The following is a 14,481-nucleotide window of genomic DNA, read 5'->3' on the forward strand; positions in this document are numbered from 1 at the left end:
GCGCGTACAGACAAAATAACCTTTTCCCGCCGGCCGCCGTCAGTCAGAGAATAAAAAAAAACAGCATAGAATGAATAGCTAGATTGCTATTGGCTATTTCAATTTGCAATAGCGAATAGCACACTAGCTATTGCACCTGCCCACTGCTGCTGTCAATCAGCAGAGGTGGACCTGAAGTTCTCCATCAGGTCCTCCTCTGCAGATTGACAGCAGGAGAGGGCGGGTGCAATAGCCAGCTTACCATTGGCTATTCCAAATTGAAATAGCCAATAGCAATCCAGCTATTCATTTCTATGCTGGGTTTTTTGTTTTTATTCTGACGGCAGCAGCTAACAGAATACAAAAAAAAAAAAAAAAAAAACCAGGTTGGAATCCCTGCAATGGTGTCAGTGGGAAGAAAAATAAATGCTCCGTAATTGGTGTTAGTAACAGTAGTGGTAAACCCCCAGCATTAGTCTTCTGTGAGAAATAACACTGTGTTCACACAGAGAGCAACAAGACAACTTGCAGTGCACCATTAGCTGCTGTTCTTGGAATCCAGTGTGTAGAGGATGCGAGCTCAGCAGTAATTCTTTCTAGTTTAGATTAAACTGGCACTATGGAAGTTGTGTGCATCACATAGGAAAGCTGTTTGACTGACACCGCCTGAAGTCCAGGGTTCATGTCAAAAACAGCCAGTGAATCTTGACTGTGCAACTGAAGACAGAAAGTTTGCCTACTGCAATGCAATGCAAAGACAATTTGGAGGCACACAGTGTCCCCAAGAAAGAATACAAAAATACAGAGCAACAGAGTTTTCCACCAAGCAACTGAAGTAATTGAAGATGGGAAGATGGTACAGAAGCAGATGAGGCTGAAGTTCCACTTAAACTTTTCTTGCAGCACTACAATCCTCAGTTGTCTTGTCAGGATTTAATTTAGAGGGCACTTTGGGGTTTTATTTACAACTTCACAGGAATCCAGGGTCTGTGTCAGCACAACCTCTTCAAGTCTTAAAACTGGGACTGTGTTATCTTCACTTACCTGCACCCAGATGTCCTGTGTTTGATTTGCCTCAACAACCCCCAAAAGGGGCCCCCTATTCCTTCCCCAGGCCCCATAGCAACTGTGTGAGCTGCTATGGCTATTGTTACACCGCTGTCTGTCTGAGACTAGCTTAGTGCAGTTTTCTTTTAATTAAAGTAGTACTAAAGGCTTGGTGTTTTTTACCTTTATGCATTCTCTGCATTAACCTAAAAAACACCAGTACTTTTCTAAAATCCTTGGTTTGGATACCACTTAGGGTTGCCACCTGTCCAGGCTTCACCCGGACAGTCAGGGTTTTGAATGCTGTGTTCGGGTTTCATGGGAGCAGAATCTCGGACACAGGATGTCAGGCAGACAGGGGCAACTAAAATTAAGATAGGGGCTACTGGCCCCCCACTGAAAATAGTCTCAACTGTGATATTTACATAAGAATGGGTGGCTCTATTTACATATGAATAAGCCAACACTCATTCTCCCCCAAAAAATGTCAGTGCGTTGCTAGAGTGTTCGGGTTTCGCTTGAAGAAAAGGTGGCAACCCTAATACCACTTGAGAATGAGGAAATAAAAAAATGTAAAGAGCAAAAAAAAGTGTATCAAAGTAAGTCTGGCCTCCAAAAACAAGAAATATTTAAAAAACCCAAAGTTTAAATATCACTTAAAGGAGAACTATGGGGTTAAGGCTTTTCCCCATAGTTCTACTTAGGGTAACGGGAAGACACAAACTAGTGTCCTCCCGTCACCCTAGGCTCAGTATACCGCGAGCTGTAGCTCGCGGTATACTGAGATGCCGCAGCTGAAGCGGATCCCGACAATTATGCCGGGTTCCGCCCAGCTATGTGACTGACAGCTGGCTCTGCCTATCTAGAGGCAGAGCCAGCTGTACCCACCCCCTCCCCCGTCCGTTCCGCCAGTCAGCGCTAGCGGATCGGAGCGGGGAGGGGGAATCTAGCCCCTCCCCTGTCACGGCAGGTATGTGTTCGCTCACCTCCCAATCTGCTGAGCTGACCTGTGACAGTCTCATTGTCACAGGTCGGCTAGAACTATGAGGTGAGTGAAAAGCACTCACCTCATAGTTCTCCTTTAACTGCCCCCACACACTTCCTGCACCCTGCTGTGTAAAATTATTATCTTCATTCCAGCAATATTCACTCTGTGGCCCCATTCAGGGCTTCTCAGCCTTTGCTAGGAAAGCATCTCCGCTAGCTACTTTTCTTGCAGAGTGCAGTGGTCCAAGAAAACATGCAACAGTCTGGATTAGGTAATGTAAACCACAACATACAAAGTTCAGTGGTCTAGGGTATGTAACATACAGCGCAGTGTGCAAACTGCAGTGTCCAGAGTGCAGTAGATTAGACTATGAAATGTACAGCATGATATACAGAGTACAGCAGTCCAGGGTGTGTCATGTACAGCATGGCACACAAAGTGATGTCTTCCACAGTGTTTAACATGCAGCATACAAAGTGCAGAAGTCTAGGGTATATAATGGACAGCACAGGGCAAAGAGCGCAGCAGTTTGACTATATAATGTACAGGGTGCAGCAGTCAGGGGTATGGAATGTACAGCACGGAATAGAGGGTGCACCAGTTTCTATTACATTGGTGGTTGCTGGAAGAAGTCTGTCCCTTACATTGGTGGGAAGTGGGATAAAGTTTGCCCCTCACAGACAGATATCATTTTTGTCAGTGGGAACTTACCTCAGAGACAAGACTCTCTGCTGGTTCTGTATTGCTGACCCTACTGTGCCAGCACTGATTGCAGAACAGTAGGCACAGGTTCTGAACCAATTTGCCTGCCTACTAGTGCAGACTGTAGACATGCCCAGATGACTGTTTTCTAGAAGTGCACCGAAATGAACATTTCAAAACCGAAACGAAAGTGGCCAGCAGGTGGTTCGTGGAAAGTTGCAAGTGAATGGAGTACTGGTTTATGAAGCCACGACACAGGCTTTGTATAGGATCAGCAGAGAAACAAGGCAGTGGAGGGAGATGGAGAGCAGAGGTACTTTCTTCCAGTCCCATGGGAGGTGCAGTGGCTGCTGGAGACGGAGCCGGGCTACAGCGGACTGCAGACGGTCATGTTAGAGAGAAAGGCCCTGTAGGAACACTTTATTACGCTCTTGGTTTGCCTGCTGGGAGTCAATCCTCTGAGCCAGAAATTGCATTTGATGGTTAACTGGAACCAGGGTCTCCAAAAAGCTCACGGCCCAAGCAAACTGTCACAATAGTGAGTATTGTGTCACAATAGTGAAAGTGGACTAACATGTCAGCAGGATGTGGGAGACTCCAAGGCACGGAATTTAGGATCAGCCAGTGTTCTGCTAGGGACCCTCTCACGGATGTTAAGGCTTAAAAGAGAACTATGGAGTACCCATTTTATCCCATAGTTCATTTTAGGGTCACGGGAGGACCCTACTACTACCACCCTACTAACGTCCTCCCGTGAGCAAAGCTCAGTAGCAAAGCAAAGCTCATAGCCATTGCTTACTATATACTGAGAGCGCCGCAGCCGGTACGGATCCTGACAATACTGTCGAGATCCACCCAGCTGGCTCTGCCTATCTAGAGGCAGAGCCAGCTGTGCCCGCCCCCTCCCCTGTTCGTTCTTCCAGTCAGCGCTGGAGGATCGGAGAGGGGAAGTCCCTGCAGGGAGCGGTGATTGACAGTCACCACTCTCTGCAGGGAGATGATCAGGAAGTGAGCGAGCGACGGTATGTGCTTGCTCACTTCCCGATCAAAAGAGCCGACTTGTGACAGTTTCAATGTCACACATCAACTCTAACTATGAGGATGCATCTTAATCACTCATCTCATAGTTCTCATTTAACTGTGTGCTGACCCCAAGGTTTCTTCAAGGTGCTCTGGCAGAGTCAGCTGATCGCAGGGGTGTTCTCATGGGAGCAGCATAGACAGGAAACAAGCAAGGAAGGAAAGTGACTACTGATCTACAGAACAGGACACTTCGGCAAGGGGGCAGGATCTAAGTTCAGACAAGACTGCTGAACACAGTTACTGTAAAGACAAAGAAGAACCACATTTTCTTACACTACACAGGTCCTTGCAATACCATTTCAACTATTTTACCCAACTTTAAGATAACCAGGCACTTACTGTTTGATTGTACAGTAAACTTTCTGTTAGCTGGAATTCAACTAGCCAGAACTCTCATCTAACCAGAAATTCCTTGTGTACTCACTGTTCTGCTGATCTGTGACATGTATTATCCTGAAAATGATTGCATGCCTATGTGTCTTAAGTGTGTCTACTTGCCTTAATTTGCTTTTGATTACTGCATTTCAATATTAATATGAAGTCAATACAGTGTTTATATTATGGTATGGTATGGTATGATATTTTTAATAGTAACTCTCAAGAAACCAGAAACTACATTTATCTGGAATCTACCAATCCCCATGGACGCCAGATTACAGGGAGTTTACTGTACAATATCTTTTATATTTACCAACAGCTTTAAAGTGTGAGGGCCTACCTTACTGGGTATAATGTGAATGGAATGTTTAGGAAGGCCCTCACTTGAAGTTAGCTCTTGGAAAATATAAATGAGATTGTAAAGCCAGTTTTTAATGTGTGGCCAGTTTTAGGGCTACCAGTCAACAACAGATAGCCAGGACAGCACTTACAGTATATGCACTATTTTCCTAAATAATTTAGTGAGAAGCTCATCTTCTGACACCGAAAACGGAGTTCTCTATGCAGGTTCTATTATCTCAGTCTGAATGCAATAAAAAACCATGATGTAGACTTCAGTTCTCAGTACAATTTGCTTTCAGTTTTTTATTAGAGTAGAGGAAAGGTTAGAACTTCTGGTCAGCTTTTACTGTTCTCCGACTCCACTACACACAAGAAATTATGGAAAAAGTAGGTCATACGGACAGACAGCAATAAAATAAAACGTGGGCAGTGGAAGTCCACATATTTCTCTTGTGAGAGTTTTCCCAGTCCTATACCTTCTTGTGACCTCCTGCATTACTGCACGGTCTCCCTATCAGGCCTGGATTCCCCACAAGGCCACCGATGCCAGGCCTAGCGGTGTGGAATCCCCCGACGCGCAGAACATAAAGTTCCAGGCGCCGGGCGGTAAGTTGCCATCTACATTTAGTGTCACCGCTATCACGTGTAAAATGTGTGCAGCCTGTCTGTGTGGCCCCCGTCCCCGCGCAACTACCTCTTTCCTCTGGTTACTCTGTAATTGGTATCGGCGAGTACCGCAAAAAAATTATCGGTACTTGTACTCGGTACCAAAATACCGGTATCGGTGCATCCCTAGTTATAACCCATGGTATCCCCATTGGAAGAATTACCAACTCAACCCAAAATTTGGTATTTTATTTTTCTTTCACCTTCAGTAATAATTGTCACCAGGACAAACAGCGAGAGTGAATCTCCCCAACAGGGAGACACATAGCAATACAAATTTGAGGTGTACTAATCCCTCACCACTCTATTGAAAATAGAAAAAAAAAAATGTAATTAAAAAAGAAAAGGTTTTGGCTTCAGCTGCACTTTAATGTAAAATGACCTGTAGCTTCCCCTCCTTTTCCACTTGGGTTGTCTGTTAAGAGGACACAAATGTAGCCTGCTCCTCCAGTATAATGGCTGTACTGAGAACAAGCACCAAGCATGGCTTTTATACTCCGCAAAGTGAGATGGCACACACAAGTCATTTTAAAGCTGGGCACACACCTTACAACCATCGCAAGACTTTAGTCTTGCGATGGTTGTAAGGTAATTAAAAAAACGTATGATCTGCCTATCTTGGACAGGCAGATCGTAGTTGCGATGATTGCAAGCCAGCCTCGCTGAGGGGCAGCTTCCAATGACCGCAATGCCGAACGGGCAGTGTGCGATTGCGCACACCGGACCGTCCGGCTTTTATCTTACGAACATGCTACACACCCGCTGAAAATCGTACGATTCTCCGCGGGTGTTCGAACATGTTTGTAAGATAAAAGTCGTGCGACCTTACAGTAGTAGAGGTCGCACGGCTTCCACACACCTTACGATAATCGTACGATCGCGGGATTTCCCGCGATAATCGTGCGATAATCGTGCGATTATCGTACGATTATCGCAAGGTGTGTGGGCACCTTTACAGACAGTCTAAATGGGAATGGAATTGAGAGGTTGTGCTGTGCAGCAGCCATCAAGTCATCATCAGTTTTGAATCTGTACCTGAGATATGTATATGTCCAGGGTGATTAGGAGGGTGGGGGACTCCATATCAAAGTTTACTTAACCACTTGCTGACCAGGTGTTAAACCCCCTTCCTGCCATTTTTCAGTATTCAGCGCTGCGGTACTTTGACTGACATTTATTGCGTCATGCAACGCTGTACTGAAATTAATTTTATAAACATTTTTTTGGGACAGATAGAGCTTTCTTTTGGTGGTATATAATCACCACTGGGGGTTTTATTTGTTACTATATTAAGGGAAAATTACTGAAATATTTTGTTTTTTTTAACTTTTTTTTTTACATTATGTTAGAATACATTATTACTTAATTTCTTGGTAAAAGATAAAAGATGGGGTCACGGGTAATAGACACCAAACATGTCAAGCCTTAAAATTGCACGCACCCGCGAAAACGCAAAAAACTACCATACCCAAAATTGACCATAGCCGACGCTTTCAAAGTTTTTACTGCTCATCAGTTTAGTGTTATCATTGATTAATGGTCCTAAAATGATTGCTCTCACTGCAACGGTCGCGGCGATATGTAACATGTGCGGCGTAATGGGCACAACTGTTGTTTTCGCATGTATGCGCACCTGACGCATGTTTGCACACGTGTATGTATGGATGGGGACTTTTTAAAACTTTTTGTTTTTAAAATTCTTTTTCATGTGTGACTAAGTTTTTTTCTGCAACTTTAATTTTTCCGATTTTCTTTATTGTTATCACATAGGGCCTTGGTTCTCAACTGGTGGGTCGTGACCCAAAAGTGGGTCGCGACCCCTTGTTCAGTGGGTCGCCATATGCCTTTCACTTTTCTAGGTGAGAGGCTACTCAGCCTCCCCCAGGCGCAGCACTGTCCATTCTCACACTGAGCAGCCCTTCAAAATATGCTGTCCGGAGCCAAGTGTCGACGTGAGGTGGGGTGGGCTGGGGATATGGCCGCGAGGGAGCTCCAGTTATACGTGCATTGTTCCTTCGCATGTCCTGTAGAGGTGCCTGGACTGGAGTGACATCACATTCTGGCTCCCAGCTACTCTACAGGTGCACATGGGAGCTGTACAAGCAATGCACATATGGATGGAGCACCAGCACAGCAGCCCACACTGCCGTGCGTTCTATTGCAGTACTACTTGGGTCACGACTTAATGACCGAGGACAAATGTGGGTCCTGAGGTTACACAGGTTGAGAACCACTGACATAGGGGGCTAAGAAACCCTCTATGTGATAGCAAAGATGTGACAGGTCCTCTTTATGGAGACATCAGGGGTCTCCAAGACCCCTAATGTCACCTAGGACCCCCCAAAGAAGCTGATGAAGCACAGATCTGCTTCATCAGGTTCTGAAGCTGGAGAGTGGCAGCAGAATGCGGAAGTGATGTAATATACATCACTTCCGCATTCTGACACCATAGAGGGGAACGGAGGGAGATCGTGTACTGATCTCCCTCGGATCCCCTGTCACAGAGCCACCGTGCTGGTCCCGGGCTCGCACCAGGTACAGCAGAGCTCGAACCAGGGATAAGGGCCCGATATGGGCCTGCACGCCGCACGTACGTGTACGCACTGAGTGTGAATGAGGCCTAAATGTCACTGACTATAAATAGAAAAGATTTCAACATACATTAAACGTACAGTTTCCTGTTATGAGCAAAAACTATTCCTAAAGACACTGATGCTATTAGGGCTAAGCACTTGAATGATGGTTTTGAGAATGCTATGTAATTAAGATGAATAAACCATAAACAGTGTTACTAACATACATTTTATCAGAAGATAGAAAACACAAAGTAATTTCACATCTGCTGGATACAGTGTCAGTCTACCAGTAGTGGCACTTAATAAATATGATTACAGATTACATCTTATTGGACTTTGTAAAATTGCTAGATGTAGATGTTCACCAAACATAGCAGAATTGCCTAAGAAATGTTGTCCTAAGACCACAAATCACACACTTAATGACGGATGTAATTCTACAAACATGAGTACCATTTCATATTACAGCTAAACTGCATTAACAGCGCCTGCTGGAATCTGGGTATTTTAGCTTTAGTTCTTCCTTGAAGCCTCTGTAGAGCTGACGGTTTCTTTTGTTTTCTGCATCTTTTTGGCTGTGGAAGTCCCCAGGTAACTTGTGGCCCTTGTGAACCAGGAATGCAGAGTCAAGGACTGCAAACGTGAAGCCAGCTATATTCAATTCACATGCCTTAAGGAAAGGGAAAAGAAGTAAATCGATAAGTGTACACAGTTTTACATTTTCTTCTAATTCAGAGGTAGACAACCTTGGCACTCCTGCTGTTATGGAACTACAAGTTCCATAAGGCATTGCAAGACTCTGTCAACCACAGCCATGACTCCCAGATGTAGAGGAACCACTGGAATGCTGAGGTTGACAACCCTTTTTTTTTTTTTTAATTAGATTACCTCACCATACATTTTAAAGTGACACTAAAAATGCATTTGAGTACCTTAAAGCGACATTAAACCTTCAGGTTTTTTTTTTTCTAATTTATGGGGGCCAGACTTGCTAAGAAAAACTCTTTTCTTTTTATTTCCTTGTTCTCTAGTATTATCCAGAATGCTAGCGCCACTCCCCCTGTACACAGCTAGCTGACTGCTGTGAAGGCACCTGTACGTCACAGCCGTGCCCGCACCTAGCTGTGTGGGTCTCTAGATACATACAGCGTGCAGCCGGCCAAGCCCCCACTCTTGCATTCACAGCTTGGCTGACGGCAGTAGGAGCCTATGGCTTCTCTGCCCTCAGTACCCAGAGTGAGTATCTTTCTGGTCATAGTGGAGGAGGTAAGTGTGGGGGGCGGGGGTGTTAGAAATAGCTTGGTGTTTTTTGCCTTAATGCAAAGAGTGTATTAGGCACAAAAAAAAAACAGCCCTTCAAAAAACTTTAACTATTAACAAAAATGTATCCTAATTGTTTATCACTCAGTATCACTGATGTCATGCTGACACTGTCCTTTCTTCCGGAGAGTGGCTACTTTTGTTCCCCATGGTCCCTGTGTGTTGTAAAGTAGCCACTGCTCCAAGCTCCCTCCCATGAAGGACTATAATCTCATGTTTAGTTTGCTAATCTGTATTAAGATTGTAGTCCATCAAGGGAGCAAGCTTGTAGCGATGTCTGTGAAGGTTCTCATTTATCCAGGTCATGGTATAGCTAGTAACAGTTACTCAGGTCTAGGTAGACTAACCAAGCCAAAACTAGTTGAATGTGAGTTACTACTACTAGTCAAACATAAGAAGTTCTTTTTTTTCTCATTGCCCTATGCCTTTTTTTTTTTTTTAAAAGGGTATGTACGCCAAAACGTTTATATTTCTTTTTTAGTTTCAGATAAAGTAGGGAATAAGACCCCTTTCAGATAATTTTTTCTGTACATGCCCCCATCTGTATGTCCCAAAGACAGAGGAGGAAATAAGAGAAGAGCACTCCAAAACTGCCACCAGTTAAACTGTATGGATGAAGGAATCTCCCACTGAGCCAAACCTTAGTATCTTGCTAGTCGGCCCCCACTGGCTCTCAAAATACCTGAACAATGCCTGCATCCAATCCGATTGTTCAGGAATTTTGAGAGCCGGCAGGGCCGACTAATAAGATACTGAAGCTTGGCCCAGTGGGAGATTCTTCCATCCATACAGTTTAGCATAGATTGAGGAATCTGTTGCACTTTTTCCATCTGGCCATAGAAAATCTGGCCATAGAGTATGGCCAGCTTAGCACAAGAACGTCTGTTTAGATGTGAAGAAATGCAAACCACGTGGGATTAACAATTACTTGAAAAACAAACACAGAGGGTAAATTTTCATTAGTCTACATACAGTAAAACTTTTGGAGACTTATTTGGGCAACAATGCTGCAGAGTGTAACCAACAAAAATGCTGTGTATTATTTAGTCTGTATAATCAGGCTAGTATTTCATCTTTTATATTTCTTTTATCATTACCTGGCTGATTCTGTTAAATCCATATTGCTTGAATCTCTCATCATAGGATGGCACAACCTTATTCCCAATATAAAATGGTTCCCATGGATCCCTCCATTCCACAACATAAGCCACTGTCAGTCTACTAGAACTCTCCGGCAAGTTCAACCACGCTGAATAATTAGTAGGTGCTTGGCATCGGGGACAAAGCTCTTCATAAAATGTGCGGACCTCTCCCACTTGGTACAGTCGAAGCAGTTCCTCTTTGGTTCCAGGCAGTCGCCGGGTGTGTCTAATTTCAAAGGCTGGCACCACAAATACTGCATGTGTATCTACCCCTTGAGCAGCCAAATCCAAAAATTTTGACCTTAGTCCTTCACTAGGCACCATATCAATGTCTACTACCAATACAAAGGTTGTGCTTCCAATACCAGCCCTGGCAACATTCCTTAGAAGATTGTTAGGGTAAGAAGCATTACCTGCATAATTAACTATATGTGTACCCATGCTTGCTGCCTTTACAAAAACAGCCTGGCATGTACGTAGATTTGCAAACTCAGCCTGGTCTTCCAGTTCTGGAAAAACTGCCTGATCCCCAGACTGGCACACCAGATGAAAGAACACCCTCTGTCTCACTGATGGGCACAATTGAGCAATAGTAAATATTAGCACTGTGCCAACTTTTGCTTGAGCAGAACTAGAAGCAAACAGTGCCAGGGAAATTTTCCCATCCCAACGCTGAACTAGGTCTTGCAAATGCCACAAGTTATTAAGGCTAGTATGGGAGGCCAGTACCAAGTCCAATGTTTTTGATGTTCTCTCTTCATGTGCCAGCAGGTGACGATAAATCCGGTACTGTCCACTTCCATCCAGAATGCCCCCAGTAGCCAATACCGCCTTTATATGGTCTTTTTGTTCCCTTTGCCATTCTGAATCTGTATTAGATGAACCTGCATGTACTGGATGTGCTGATCTTGGCTGTTGTTGTCCATGCAGGTTAGAGAGGAGAGAAAGGTAGAGAAGCTGGAGTAGAGCAACAAGGAGAAGGGCTACCAGTGCCACTCGAAAAAATGAGCAACGCACTGCACCTGGCATCGCCTGACCTTACAAGCTACTTCTAGCACCTTATAGGTTTTCAGATTCTGCTATTGTGCTCTATGGACGTTACAAAATAAAAAGCAGCAACACTCCTGGTCCTAACTCACAACAAGAAGCCACAGCATTCTATTCTATTGTATACAAATACATTGATAAAAATACGTTTGATCAACAGTTCTTCCTTACCCACAGCTTTGCACAAACCCTGAATCATATAACACTGTGTAAGGACCATAGCAGCTGCAATGTTCAACTCTCATCTCCACAACATGCAGATTCAGGAACGCTGGTGACTGCACACCTCACCCTTCCCAGTTCATCACCCTGCCAAGACCTCACATAAACACAGCACAAGCTAAGATCCCATCCATGAGAGGAGCTGGAAGTGACATCATGAAGAGGGCTGTGTTTAGATAGCTGGGGGAGGATGTGCAGAGCTGAGTGCTTCAGAAATGTGACTATGTCAGGGACAGTGTTGTGTTCTAAAAAGGGGAGGGAAGTGTGCAGAGCTAACTGAACTGTGTGCTACAGACGGGTCACCACATCGAGCGCAGTGTTCTGAGAGGGGGTGTGTGCAGAGCTGATTGAACTGTGTATTACAGACGGGTCACCACATCGGGCGCAGTGTTCTGAGAGAGGGTGTGTGCAGAGCTGATTGAACTGTGTGCTACAGACGGGTCACCACATCGGGCGCAGTGTTCTGAGGAGGGTGGGTGTGCAAAGCCTGCTTGAACTGTATGCTATAGAAGTGTCATCATGTTAGAGACAGTGCTCTAAGGAGGGGGGTGTGCAGATCTGCCCGAACTGTGTGCTGCAGGCGGGTCAGCACATCGGGCAGTGTTCTGACTCTGAGGAGGGGGGTGTGCAGAGCGGCCTGAACTGTGTGCTATAAAAGTGTCATGTCAGAGACAGTGTTCTGAGGAGTGGGGTGTGTAGAGTTGCCTGAACTGTGTGCTATAGAAGTGTCATCATGTCCAATAAAATAATAAAAGGTACAGAACTGGGTCTGCTTTCTATTGTCTTTCAAGTATTGAGCTCTGCTCCCCAGTTGAGAAGTCACAGGAACAGAGATAACCAGAAGTTTCCCATCCAAGCTGCTAGACTAAATGTGATTGGAAGCTGATGAACTTTAAGTTTTTTCTTTTATAAGACTGCAACATGTGCAACATTTCAAATGTGTTTTTTTTTTTTAATCTTCTAACAGCTCTTCACCATTTGTGGAACTAAAAGAACCAGCATATGTATGAAGCTAACCTTGTAATTACACCCTGAGTGGGATGAACAGTTGTGCATGTTGCATATTAGTCAAGGAATCTTCAAGTGACACTAAACTCAGGAGTTAAAGTGACATTAAACTAAAAAAAAAATGTTTCCCTCCCCCCAATGTTAGTGTAAGCACTTACCTTAAATGATGTCTCTTAATCTAATCTTCTTTCCTGATGTTTTCATCTGTCCCTCCAGTGGTGCGGCGGCTCTCCGATCCAGCGCTGACTCCTCTGCCCTTGCTGGCACTTCCGATCCAGCGGTGTCTGCATGCGGGTGCACGCGTCCATACACTTACCTTATGTCTCTGCTCGTCTCCCGGCCGAAAATCCAAACTGCATATACAGTATCTACTGCTTGCTAGGCAAAGGAACAGAGGGTTTAGAAACCCTTTAAATGTATTTTGTATGCTATATACTGTTATAACCCAATAAAAACTTTTAAACAAAAAAAATACATTCAAGTAACTTTACAATCAACAAAAATGTATCTTATTTGTGTAAATGATTTGAGGATCTACAGCCAAGTGATACACAAATAAATTACATTTTTGTTAATAGTTGAGGTAGTTCAAAGTAATTTTAAGAATTAGCTCCCGAGTTTGGTGTCACTTTCAGCTGAAACCGTGTGGAATTCATTGGTGTTGTATTACACATGCTGCATGATGTGTTACCGTATGTACACTGCCCCTGTGAGCTGAGAGCTCCAGCGTGAAGAATTTAGCATAATAATGCCTACAGAGTCCACTGGGCTGGATCACACTATCTGCACAGTAAAAAGCTTCATTTTACTTTGCAGCTAGTGTTAGCTGAAAGACAGTGGTGAGCCATGGTGCCTTACAATGCAAAGCACTATTTACGATTTTCTTTTTCTTCTAACTTTATTTAAAGTGTACAAAAGTACACTCCATCCAGATCCCTGCACAGAAGTGCTATCAGAGATACCATGCACGGGTGTCCCCACACCGCATACAGGTATCTCTACGGGAGGACCAAATGTGTGACCCCACCAGACATTGCTTATAAGGACACAGTTTATTCAACACAGCAAAAACATGTATCCACAAGCAAATAATAATAGCCAACTAAATGTAAGCACAAGCACATACAAAAAGGTAACAGGGCAAGTAAACCTGGGGAGCAGAGTAACACAAGGGGAGCCAAGCAACAAGGCAGAGACAGGACTCAGGTAATGGCGACAATGCTAAGGCAAAATCCACCCTGCAGGGAGGGATTAAATACCCTCCCAGGTAGCACCAGGTGGTGATTAATCCCCGACAGCTGGGAGACACCCGCAGGTGAGCACTGGACTTGCAGGTTCCAGCACCACCCAGTGGTGGTCTGTTACCTGGCTGCCTGGAAACACCTGCAGGTGAGCGCAGGACCTGGTTCCAGCGCCACCTGTAGGTGCTATGGTCCCTGACAAGTGCAGTGTACTGTATGTGTGTGGGGTGACCTGTGGTGGGGTGACCTGGGGTGGGGTCTAGTGCACTGGGAAAAAATTTGGCATGTCTGGCGGCCGGAACTTATACATTGAATGGTCCCTGGTGATAAACTGCCACTTTTTAACAACAGTAAAATGAAATGAAGTTAATTCATATTTAAGCCTATAACGAAAGTATAAAGTACCATTTGTGGCTGCGTTATTATATGAATAATCATCAAGCAGCATTCTGGTAATTCTTGTTGGGCACTTATACTCTATGACCTGGATAATAGTGCATCCTAGGAAGCCCATTTGGTGGTGTGAGCGTGGTCCAGAATTTCTGTGGTGTTTTAGTGGGGCAATGTTGTCATATTTTCTATTGTGGTTTAGTGGATAAATATTTATGTATCTTGTAATACATTTTAAAAGAATAAAGTAAACATTTTTTTGGAAATACTGCATACTGCATACTGGCCTATGTGTAACTATTTTTCCCCCATATTTTTTGGCCAGCATCCCACTTTTAGAGGAGTCGGTT

The 14,481-nt window shown here is 44.3% G+C and overlaps 1 protein-coding gene and 1 long non-coding RNA gene across 2 annotated transcripts in view; one reads left to right on the forward strand and one right to left on the reverse strand.

Annotated features, from left to right (window-relative positions):
* Positions 1 to 11,512, forward strand: part of LOC108784143 — a 22,527-nt gene extending 11,015 nt beyond the window's left edge. Inside the window, exons 2-3 of the long non-coding RNA XR_001941052.1 lie at positions 787 to 793; positions 11,448 to 11,512. This is a non-coding gene — a long non-coding RNA (uncharacterized LOC108784143). The remainder of the gene's footprint in view (positions 1 to 786; positions 794 to 11,447) is intronic.
* Positions 8,040 to 11,380, reverse strand: B4GAT1 (beta-1,4-glucuronyltransferase 1). Its single transcript, XM_018552883.1, has 2 exons — positions 10,179 to 11,380; positions 8,040 to 8,431 (listed from the first exon to the last, which is right to left on the reverse strand). Exons 1-2 carry the CDS (start codon positions 11,250 to 11,252, stop codon positions 8,240 to 8,242), a joined length of 1,266 nt encoding a protein of 421 aa, XP_018408385.1. The 5' UTR covers positions 11,253 to 11,380; the 3' UTR covers positions 8,040 to 8,239.
* Positions 11,513 to 14,481: the final 2,969 nt, after the last annotated feature.

The sequence above is a fragment of the Nanorana parkeri genome, unplaced genomic scaffold (assembly GCF_000935625.1).
Source record: "Nanorana parkeri isolate BGI_ZX_2015 unplaced genomic scaffold, ASM93562v1 scaffold99, whole genome shotgun sequence".
In the NCBI taxonomy this organism is placed as follows: Eukaryota; Metazoa; Chordata; class Amphibia; order Anura; family Dicroglossidae; genus Nanorana; species Nanorana parkeri.